Here is a 12,487-nt window from a genome sequence, read left to right as displayed (position 1 = left end):
TACAGTAATCAATGAGATAGTATTGTAGTAATCATTAGTGTTGGAGATTTGATAGAGTGTCTTAACTAAGGGGGCGGTTTGTCAGGAGTTTGTTTATGTTGGACTTGAAGACATCCAAATTGTAGTCAGGTGGGAAACAGGCAAGCGGCAGAGAGTTCCACTGGCGTGCAGTTCTAAGAAAGCTTTGCTCATGGAATCTACGTTTCGATTTAGGCACAGATAAAGAGTGGGGAAAATTATTGACAATAGTTTCAGCCAGACGGGTGTTTTTCATGAAAGATTGGCGAGGGGGGGGCGAGAGATTGGAGCTCAGACGAGCACCTGCCATGGAAATAACGATAAAACAAAGACAGGAAAGGTATTATAACAAAAACTTATTTGAAAATACATAATTTGAAATCAAAATTAAAACTTTCACAACAGCTTTCTTCTCAACCTAATATTTATTACGTGTGTCCAACTCATGTAATGTCTAGTGGTATAAACATTATGACAACAAATGTGTGTTCTATAATGAGTCTCTTAACTTAGAAGTGTTAACATTTGGATATGTGATTTGCCTTGTGTATTCTATATTAGGTGTTGATGTGTGTATACATAAATTAACAGTTTATAGAAATCATTGTCATTAGAACATCAGCGAAAACATATCTCAAATCTTCCTTCCATGCGTCCTGAAATTAAAAGGTGCTTCTCTCCGAAAGTGAAAATGCTCAGACGGGAATTATATTTTAATGTAATCATATATTTTTTGATCAGTTCTTTTCCAGAGTTGGCACGCTTTGTACAAGATTACATTTTTCCAAGTCCCCCCCCCTTCTGACTTCCATGGCATCCTGTCATAAAAACCCCATCAATCTCTAATGCGTTGTGTATTGAAACTGATCTCCCACATAACTACTTTTAAAAATCTGTATTTTCATTACGTCATCACTACACAGTCTAAAGATCCTTGCTGGGTTTTTGTCACATATATTTGTTTATATTATGGTTAGCTTAAATTCCATCTGTCAAATTAACATCAAGTTAACATTCCTGACAACTATTAAATGTAAATATTTCAACTTAACATAACTTTCCATATCTTTAAAATATTTTTATCTAACAATATACTTTTACCAATCATAATATTATATTATTATTATATAATAATTATTAATACATCATATACATCATAATAATCGACCATTTTAATAGTTTCTGGTGTTTTCCAGCATAAGAATAAGATCCAAGAAATTAATAAAAATCCTCACATCCACCAAAAAATCATCTTACCTGTAATCCAAAAGCCGTTCCAACAGATTAGTGACGGATTTGATAAAGTGGGTACCATTTTCACGTAACGTTGGTTCTGATTGTACTTTCTCCAATAGTCTAAAGAAAAAAAGTTATTTTTGTAAGCACAAGCACAGAAATACAAAATGGCTACATTTCTATGGATGTTCAATCATGGTTAATACATGTGTGAGACTTTCGATTTCTCTCTTGGACTGTTGGAGCATATCATTAAAATAGAAAAAGAAAAAGAGAGAAAGGCCACAGTTGCACACAAGTCTGCATTAACTGCTGTACAATAATTCAAAATCATTAACGTGCACATTTGGAGCATATCATTGAACAGCTGTAAAACAAAAAGCTGCTGGGTATTCATAAACCCACTTAATGAGATCAATTTTCTAAACATAAATGATAAAATATATCTTCCCTTTATACTTGCAGTGTGTGTGTGTGTGTGTGTGTATATATATATATATGTGCATAGATCATCGTATAACGATTAGATCACTCTCTGACTGACGTAATGAACATTTAAAATTAAAATGTTTAAAATTCAACGTGATTTCACGCAGTTAATGGTAGCCGAATGGATACGGTCTCCGCTAATTGAGCCAGAGATGTCTTGTGTTGCGGGGTTCGAATCGTTCGGCTGGTGTTAATCGTGACACCCTGCACTGAAGAATCCCGAAAGGATGAAACACTAGTGTCTGCAGGTATTTAATTATTATAGTAAAAAATAATTATATATATATATATATATATATATATACACAGGGTGACCCCCCTCCTAAAAAAAAACAGAAGACATTCAATTGTTTTTCTGAGCATTTTACAGTCAACTGAGAAAAAAGGGTAAAGACCCTAGTGTTTTGATGTGATGTTTTGAATATAATAAACTAGTTATGACCAAAGTTTCATTTCATTCGGACAAAACACTAAGAAACAGGGCCTAATTAGAGTTGGGGCCCGTTTTTTTTGGGTCACACTGTGTGTGTGTGTGTGTGTGTGTGTGTGTGTGTGTGTGTGTGTGTATATATATATATATATATAAAAATAAATAAATAAAAATAAATAAATAAATCAGAGTTTATATATTTAAATTTCATGTAGAAAAATTTATTTTTCAAAATAAAAATTTATTGTTTGAAACAACGAATACAACGTTTAAAATAATTTCCTTAATCCATGGATTTTCAATGTAAGTACATCTCAGAGGAAAATCATTAGCAAAATATTAATATTGGTTTGAAACTATTTTGCTAAAAAGCACATACAAAGAAAATATTAAAGATTAAATACCTTTAAGGTACATAAAGAAAAGGAATGCGGGTCGAAAGAAAAAAAAAAAAGGATATATTTTGTATCCAAATAATAACAACTATCTTTTACTTTGGCTTTTAGCTAAATGGAACATCCTTTTGACCATTTGGATTTAAATTTATGGAAGAGAGCATACTGCTGTTGGTCTATATAACCAATAATGAAACGGATTAATTCTATTTGTAAAGGATTACTGCCTACAACTTTGGATGATTCACCAGAGACATTTGGTTTTTTACCTCCATTCTACTAATCTTCAACCAATATGGAACTTAATAATACCATCCTACTATTTTCAAGGATTAATACTTTATTTAGATATGAAATATATATATATACATATATATATAAGAGAAAGAAAATTAAAACTAAGTTGAACTTTACAATCAAAATTTATTGTTCGACTGAATACTCCAAAAAACAATGTACAAAGTCCTTATTCCGCAGAATAAGGACTTTGAACATTGTTTTTTTGAGTATTCAGTCGAACAATAAATTTTGATTGTAAAGTTCAACTTACAGTTTTAATTTTCTTTCTCTTATAATAAGCTCTACTCTATATTGTGTATTGAGCTTTTTTAATTTGGTTGGGATTAAATTTTCTATATATAAATACTGTTATTTATATTAGTTTGAAGTTTACCATTGCATATATCAGGTAAACACTACATCCCTTTGTTTTCATTTATATATATATATATATATATATATATATATATATGCTCAATAACAGGTAGAGCTGTATTTTCATATTAGGTTGATGCAAAAATAATGTCTTTTTTTGACGTTTAACTTTTATATAAAAAATAACATTATTTTTGCACCAACCTTAAATTTTTTTATTTATACAAACACTGGGTTTAAAAAAAAATTTAGATGAAGATTGATAATTCATTTTATTTGGATTATTCAAGCTACTGTTCTCATCTTGAATGATATTCTCAAAGTGAAAAGAAAACATGAAACATTACTGGCTACATCTGTGCATCCATGTTTGAGATGTGACTTTTTTCCAAGTATTTTTTGTTTTTAAGGATATTTAATATACCCTGAAGATGCTTAATTTAGAATAAAGTCGCAGCTGAAAAACATATGGAGCAATAACATTCTTATAAATACAAATTTATACTATATATGTATATTCTTTTATTCAATTTAGGTAAACAAAATTACGATAAGTCACTACAATAAATTCATTGTTTCAGTCTTACCAGACATAATCATTGAATAAAAGCATGTTAAGATTTAAACAATAGATTTATTGTAGCGACTTATATAAATTTTGTTTATTTAAATTGAATAAAAAATATCTTACTCTTAACTGTCATTAACCTTATCGAAATTCAATGGCTTTTGGATAGTTTTAACTTGGAATATATATATATATATATATATATATATATATATATATATATATATATATATATATATATATAGGATTTTAAAAAAATTAATTAAAAAAAATCTTTAATGTAGTTTGCAAGGTAAAAAAAGACTTCCAAAACCACATATATATATATATATATATATATATATATATATATAATAAAAATTACAATTAAATTTACCAAAATGATCCAAGATGGTAAAAGTAAAGTATATTATAAATATTAAAGAATTAATATTTATAAAGTAATCTAAACCAGACGTAAAAGCTTGATAAAACCAAATAGGAGATAGAGCTTTAGTGTCTCCTTTTCAAATTAAATATCTTTTTAACTCTTTTTCAAAAGTGTTTTTTTTTTTTTTAACATGTTTTCTTAACTATTTGCTAGTGGAGATGGTAATTAATAAAAACTGAAGAAAGTGCTCAATACTGTTGTAGAGTAAATATGCGTTTTATTTTTTATTACCGTATCTTTCTGTTAAGTTAGATTATTGTTTCAGCTACCCGGTCATTTTTTTTGGCCAAAAAACCGGCCAGATAGCTGAAACAATAATCTAACTTCACAGAAAGATACGGTAATAAAAAATAAAACGTATATATATATATGAAAATAATAATAATTGCTAAAACTTGTATTCTATCAAATATTTTGTGGGTTGACACTGTGTGCCAGGTGCTGTAAGGAGACAATGAGTTCAACATTGTAATGTCTTGATTCATTTGAAAAGTATGTGCGTGTGTGCATGCATGTGTATGGATCACCAATTTACACAAGGACTCTTTCTACCCAACTCTTTTACTGAATTGATTCATCTGTACATGAACCGTTTCCAGTTGAGGTTACAGTGGCAGGGAGTGGGGGTTATCAAGGTAAAAAAAAAAAGTGGCACTGAAGCAAGAATTCTTCTTCTTTCACTTAGATTATCATTCAAAAGGAATTCCCCACCCGGACCCCCTTCCACCCCTGAAGAAAATAAAGATCAAAGGTGAAGATGCCGGCGCCATCTTTTGACGTCTGTTTGTTCAAGAAAGAAGTAAAGAATGATCTTCAGAAGAATTAGACTCTGCTGTTAACACTGCTCAGGATGCGATTTTGGCTCGGAACAAAGTGTAGTATCTGTTCTGATGCTATACTTGGCTTATTATGTGTTCAGTTAGTGAAGACGTCTTCCTAGACTGAGGTAATTTTTATTTTTGTTCCAATCAAGAGTTCCTCTTTTTAGGGAGTAGAATTTTCCCACATTAAAAACTGGCATTATGTCGGAGCTGGCCCTCATTGGGGAGGCAAGTAAATAGGAACACTGTCCCAGGAAGCCAAGGATTCCTGTAAATAGGCCAGATCTTACAAGTCTATCCATATCACTCCCTTCCATGTTTTCCTCATTATTTATTTATCATTTTTACTTAAATTACAATAAATATTGAATACTTAAATATGAATACTTAAATATGAAGTATTAAAAACAAATGATAATATCAAATATATCAAAAACAAATGATAATATCAAAATATATCAAATCGACTTTTTTTTCTTTATTTAATGTCTAAAATTTGTTAAAAAAATTTTTTTTTATAAATATAAAATTTGATCAATTTACGCGATGTTTTAGTGTATAACATTTTTTCCATCACAGGTATGTACAGCATACATACTTTAATATGAGGAAATTCTGGACGAACACACATTTTTTTTTTATTATTGCTTCCTATTTTTACTTAAATGAATATAACTGAAATAGATAAAAAATAAAACAGTCTGAAAGTGAAAAATATAGGATTAGAAAATTGTTCAAAAATAAATTAAGATAAAAATATATTTATGCAAGTTCCAGTGAATTTTTTAGTTTAGGGTTCTGCAGTGAAGAATATGGCAACTGTTTACAAATGCATTTTGTATAATTCTGGCCCTTCTCCTCTTCTGATGAATATATTGAAATATGAAATACTAAAAAGCATCCTCATCACTTTTTCCCATGTTTTCCTCATTATTGCTATATTATTTTTACTTCAATTATTAAATACTCAAATATGAAATATCAAAAGCAAATGATATTAAATATGATACAGGATTAAATGTCACTTTTTATTCTTTATTTTATATCTAAAATTCTTAGATTTATAAAATTCTTTTATTCTCATTTTCTTTACATCCGTAAACAATCCAGATAACACTTAAACTCTCATAATCTTGCTTGCTTGTCACCATGCACAGTTTATCTGTACAAGAACGTTTTAGAAAGATGTAAATAGAATGCAAATGTTAAGTGTGGCAGAGTAAGCTGATCTATCCATTTCAAGAATAAACCGACTTACCCAAACACAATGAATACAGTTATGACTAAACTTGTGGCAGTTATCGCCCCAGGATAAACCGACTTACCCAAACACAATGAATACAGTTGTGACTAAACTTGTGGCAGTTATCGCCCCAGAATAAACCGACTTACCCAAACACAATGAATACAGTTGTGACTAAACTTATGGCAGTTATCGCCCCAGGATAAACCGACTTACCCAAACACAATGAATACAGTTATGACTAAACTTATGGCAGTTATCGCCCCAGGATAAACCGACTTACCCAAACACAATGAATACAGTTATGACTAAACTTGTGGCAGTTATCGCCCCACAATAAACCGACTTACCCAAACACAATGAATACAGTTATGACTAAACTTGTGGCAGTTATCGCCCCAGAATAAACCGACTTACCCAAACACAATGAATACAGTTATGACTAAACTCGTGGCAGTTATCGCCCCAGAATAAACCGACTTACCCAAACACAATGAATACAGTTATGACTAAACTCGTGACAGTTATTGCCCCAGAATAAACCGACTTACCCAAACACAATGAATACAGTTATGACTAAACTCGTGACAGTTATTGCCCCAGAATAAACCGACTTACCCAAAAACAATGAATACAGTTATGACTAAACTTGTGGCAGTTATCGCCCCACAATAAACCGACTTACCCAAACACAATGAATACAGTTATGACTAAACTTGTGGCAGTTATCGCCCCAGAATAAACCGACTTACCCAAACACAATGAATACAGTTATGACTAAACTTGTGGCAGTTATCGCCCCAGAATAAACCGACTTACCCAAACACAATGAATACAGTTATGACTAAACTTGTGGCAGTTATTGCCCCAGAATAAACCGACTTACCCAAACACAATGAATACAGTTATGACTAAACTCGTGGCAGTTATCGCCCAGAACCATGACATGTACTTTACTCCCTCCACCTTCCGGCCTTGTATTACATCTCCCTGCAGTTGGAAGGAAGTAAATAACAGCGATTTGTGGCAGTTATAGCCCCAGAATCATGACGTGTACTTTTGTAACATACTTTTGTTTATACATTTTAGATATGAAATAAGAATGAAGGGATAGGATAATATGATAAAAAATAATTAAAAGTAAGTACAATATATGAAGGTAAATTGGGAAGGTAGTATATATGTAGGTAATATTTAAAAAAAAATATGGGCCACTATGGGGATCATTAAAGAAGAGCCAATAATAAAAGAAGAAAGGGAAAGATAGATGAGAAAGTGGAGAAAAGAAAGGAGATAGAAACAGTAAATAAGGAATATGGAAATAAATATATAAATAGATAAAAAATAAAACGGTCTGAAAGTGAAGAACATGAGCTTAGAAAAGTGTTCAAAAATAAATTAAAATAATATAAAATAAAATAAAAAATATATTTATACAAGTTCTAGTGAAGCCTTTAGTTTAGGGTTCTGCAAAGTTTAGAATATGGCAACTGTTTACAAATGCATTTTGCATAATTCAGACACTTCTCTTCTGATGAAAAGAATTTAGCTTCGAAAAGCCATGGCTTAAAGAGTTTTTTTCCTTAGTTTTCCCTTTTACTTTTTCTTATTGTTCTGATGATATATTAAGTTATTCTTTGCCTTTCATTCAATGTATTTGTTTGCTCCTCTTAATAGTGTTGAGCTTTTCTTATCTTGATAAACTTTGCTTTGTTAAAGATTTACTCTTTGATAACATAATTATGTGTATGTATATATATGTTTAGTTAAAAAAATTAGTTTTAGTAGTGTTTTTACTAGGACCTCCCTTATTTTAATTAGTGCTTGCAGTAGTGTTCTAGAGTTTGTTTGTTTTTTCACTTATCACTAAAAGAAAAATGTTTTCTCAAGACAATAAAATCTCAAAATTCAAAATTACTTTTTATTTTGAACATTTTTCATCTTACCCTTTAAGGGCCAATGGGTAGACTACTTTAATATTATCATTTGTTTTTAGTATTTCATATTTAAGTATCTAATATTTATAATACTCTAAACAATAATAAGTATGATCAAACAATTCTTGTGAATTTTAACAATTGAATATCAAATCAAGTTTCCTGACTGATTGCAAAAATAAAAATAATTTTAGAAATTAGTATTAAAGTTCTTGGAAGCATTATTAAGTATTTAAAAACATTGAATAAACAGATAAAATTGTTTTTAGAACACGTTAAAAATGCAAAATATTTTATTCAAACAAGGAAGAAAAATATGATTCAATTTCTTTTTTTTCTTTTTATAAAGTTGAAACATGTCTCATATTTCAGACCATAACAGGTTTATTTTCAGAGAATGAAAGAGTTCTATTGCCTGTACTTTTTTCCCTTGCAAGTAAAATCCTTGTGTTGTTAAATCCAAAACGTGCTGCTGCTGTTGTTGAAAACGCACAGTGTTATTGTTGGAAATTATATTTTCATAAATAAAATAAATACCATAATGAAATTCAGCAATTTTACAAGTCTATAAAATTCACACTAGAATTTTGAAATCATTCATACAAAATTAGAAAATTTCACAGTGAAAAAGAAAAGGAAAAGAATTTTAAACAAATAAAAAAAACTAACTTACATATCGTGGAAGAGTTCTTTATATTCTGCATCACCTTTGTGGTCAGTGATAAAAATATCCAGCTTTTCAATAATCTCATTCTCCACCTGAATATGATAAAAAATAAATAAATAAAACATTGACCAAAAGTATAGTCAGTGTTATATTTAAACTATTTAATACATTTGATATTAAAAAATATATCATTATTTGATTTTTTTTTTATTGAGGCGGCATTTCTTTCATTTACATCCTAGGTTGAAATTATTGGAGAATCTTGTCTTACAAAGTTCACATTTGGCTAGCTTTTCAACAATAGAAAAAGAACAATGACAATTCCATACAATGGAATAGGGGGGGGGGCAGCAACTATACTGAACAATGGAATGAGGGACAACAACCATACTGGATAATGAAACGGGGATAGCAACTATACCAGACAATGAAATGGGGGATAGCAACTATATCGGACAATGGAACGGGGGAACAGCAATTATACCAGACAAGGGGACAGAGGATGGCAACCATACTGGATAAGGGGACAGAGGATGGCAACTATAACGGACAATGGAATGAGACATTAATTATCCTGAACAATGGAAAGGGGACAGTGACTATCCCAAACAAGCACTCATAGAGAATTTTTACAAAAATTAATTTCCAAAGACGTTTTATATTTCATTATTTTAGGAAGATAAAGAGTTTCCAAAGATTTAATGGGATTTGAGAAGGGATGGTTGGGGGCAATCTTGAGAAAGGAAAAAGTCTTAAAAATTTTGTTGAAAAATAAATTGAGAATAAAAAACGAATGAGAACCGTTTTCTGCTCCTGAGGAATTCTCTGTTCACATTCCATCATGTCATATAAAATTGGTAGAGTTGCCTTGCGAAGTTCCGTTTCTGGTACAAGAGTTACTTCCAGGAATGGTCCGATCATACATGGAATGAAATCTAACTTGTGCTGTCCTAAAAGCAAAAAAGAAAACATTTGTTTTAAATTTGAAAAAGTTTATATTTGGTTAAAACATTTGCTAACGAGCTGAAAGATTAGTAGAATAACAATAAAGACTCAAAAAAAAATAAAAATTAAAAAAAAATGGTGTTTAATGTCTAGTTGTTAGAAACTCAGCATTATAAGGTAAAGATCAGAATGTAAGTGGAGTAATTCAGGAAAAGAAGTGATTCTCTTCCCTATATCCTAGTGTAGTAATCAATGAAAAAGCGCCTGCAGTTGATCCATTTATTTATTTATATAATTGCTATACATTTGCTAATGAAACCAGACATGACTTCTGTTGCCGGAGTTCAAATCTCTCATCTGGCATTAATTGTGACACTCTGCAGTGATGATTCCCAAAAGGATGAAATATTAGTGTCTGTAGGTATTTAATAATTATTATAGTAAAAAAAAAAATATATATATATATATTTTTAATTAAATCTGAACAATTTCTTCATTTTATTGGCATCTCTTTCTTAAAAAATTTCTAGTTTCAATCACTTAAGTTAAATAAAATGTGGGACACTTTTTCTCATGAAGAATTAAAAATTTCAACTAACGAAAGCAAAAAAAAAAAAAAAAAAAAAAAAAAAATTGTGCATGTATCATCTTGACCCGAAAACAAATAATTTATGTTTCTGAATTTTTGAGATGAGGATTGATAATTTGTATTATTTGAATTATTCAGACTACTGTTCTCGTCTTGAGTGTTATTTTTGCACAATGTTTCGACTGATGTAACTTCTGACTTTCATCAGGTGTACCTCATTGAACTTAGGAAAATTTTTATTGAACTATGGAATCTGCACAGAATTTCAAACAAAACCCTTTTGGCCAAGAGCTGCTAGAAAGGGCTTGTCCTGCCTTGATAGAGTTCCAAATAGACTTTGTGGCCTCATAGGGGATGTCCTTTTCTCTTCCCTGCAACCTCTTTCTCACAAAAGAGATGTTGCAAGTTTGTCTCTGCTTTATCGTTATTTTCCTGACAAGTGCTTAACTGAGGTCCAATCTATGGTCCCCCCTCACCAAACTTTCACAAGAAACACTCGTCTAGCTGAAAACACTATCAATAATACCCCCCACTCTTTACCTGTGCCTAAACCTAAATGTAGATTCCATGAACAAAGCTTCTTTCTTAGAACTGCACGCCTGTGGAATTGTCTTCAGTTTTTCTGCTTTCTAGCTGACTACAATATGGTTGTCTTCAAGTCCAACATAAACAAGTTCTTGATGAGCCGTTCCACTTAAGTTAAATTTACCGAATTTCCATTACTAACGACTAACTATTGTCCAATTGACCACTGTACACGCTTTAACCCTTATCCTCGAGTGGCCTCTGGGTCTTGATAAGTGGTGATTCCTATGTAAATGTTGCAATATTTTGGACGTATAATGGAGTATGATCCCACACAGTCAGACGATTCTATTTATAAACAATACTGCTAGGAACTGACGAATCAAATTAATTCATGTTCTGCTACCAACCAATCAGAAACCAGAATTGCTCCATAAATATTAAACCTTTTCTGTAGCAATTTCGCATGTTTTTTCCGTCTCGACACGCTAAGAATATTTTGCTCTTTTTAAAAAAATTTTTTTTTATTCAATTTTCACCCCAAACAAGACACAATGCCACTTTGAAGCAGGGGGATACTATCAGGGACTTAATTAGCGGGGTCATTATGAAGGGAGATGAGTAGAAAGATGTTTGTTAACATTACACTTGAACTTCTGCATATCAGTGAAACTAAACATGGCTTAGACTTCTAGAGGTTATGCACCCAGCATGTGTCTTTATTTCGATGGATCCGAATCAAAATTCGAATTGTGGCAAGCTAAATTTCTAGGATATCTACGAATCCAAAAGCTACACAAAGTACTTCAAACACAACCTGAAAACAGAAACGACCCCGACTTCATTGAAAAGAATGCAACTGTATTAATACAGTGTTTAGATGACCAAAGTCTATCACTGGTGATGAGAGAAGCCCTGGACGATGGCTGCAAAGCATTGAACATATTGAGAGAGCATTATTTATCGAAAGGAAAACCCAAAATTATTTCTTTATACACTTAACTGACCTCTCTTAAACAAATGGAAGCCGAAACTATTACTGATTATATTATAAGAGCCGAAACGACTGCAAATTCTTTAAAAATGTCTGGTGAAGTTATAAGTGACAGTCTGTTAATTTCCAGGGTCCTTAAGGGATTACCGAGTGATTTCAAGCTATTTACACCGTGATAACCCAGAAAGAAAAACCCATGACTTTTAGCCAATTCAAGGTAGCACTCAGAAGTTACGAAGAAACTGAAAAAATGATCACAGAAAAAAACGAATCCACAAATATCATGAAATTTAAAAATACACACATAAAAACACCAAAATTAAATTATATCAATGCCAGAAATAAAAACCGCAACTTTGCCAAAAACAATTTTTCTCCTAAGAAAAGTACAAAAATTATTTGCTATAATTGTGGACGACCTAATCACAAGAGTTTCCAATGTAGATACAGGACTCAAAATGACGACTCCATTAAAAATGTAGAGAGCTCTGTTAGCAAACATACATGCAAACATACATTTTTATTTTCGTGTACGTTTAATGCTTC

The 12,487-nt window shown here is 31.1% G+C and overlaps 1 protein-coding gene across 31 annotated transcripts in view; it reads right to left on the bottom strand.

The window, feature by feature from the left end:
* Positions 1-12,487, bottom strand: part of LOC145252512 (dedicator of cytokinesis protein 3-like) — a 468,467-nt gene that overhangs the window by 91,874 nt on the left and 364,106 nt on the right. For all 31 annotated transcript variants that reach the window (XM_080112022.1, XM_080112023.1, XM_080112026.1 and 28 more), the window contains 3 exons: positions 9,690-9,838; positions 8,895-8,980; positions 1,276-1,374 (listed from right to left, as the gene is read on the bottom strand). In XM_080112022.1, coding sequence (XP_079968148.1) covers positions 1,276-1,374; positions 8,895-8,980; positions 9,690-9,838 — 334 coding nt within the window. The remainder of the gene's footprint in view (positions 1-1,275; positions 1,375-8,894; positions 8,981-9,689; positions 9,839-12,487) is intronic.

The sequence above is a fragment of the Euprymna scolopes genome, chromosome 29 (genome assembly GCF_053919585.1).
Source record: "Euprymna scolopes isolate OS-2025 chromosome 29, ASM5391958v1, whole genome shotgun sequence".
NCBI classification, from domain to species: Eukaryota; Metazoa; Mollusca; class Cephalopoda; order Sepiida; family Sepiolidae; genus Euprymna; species Euprymna scolopes.
This window is presented reverse-complemented; position numbering and strand designations above follow the sequence as displayed.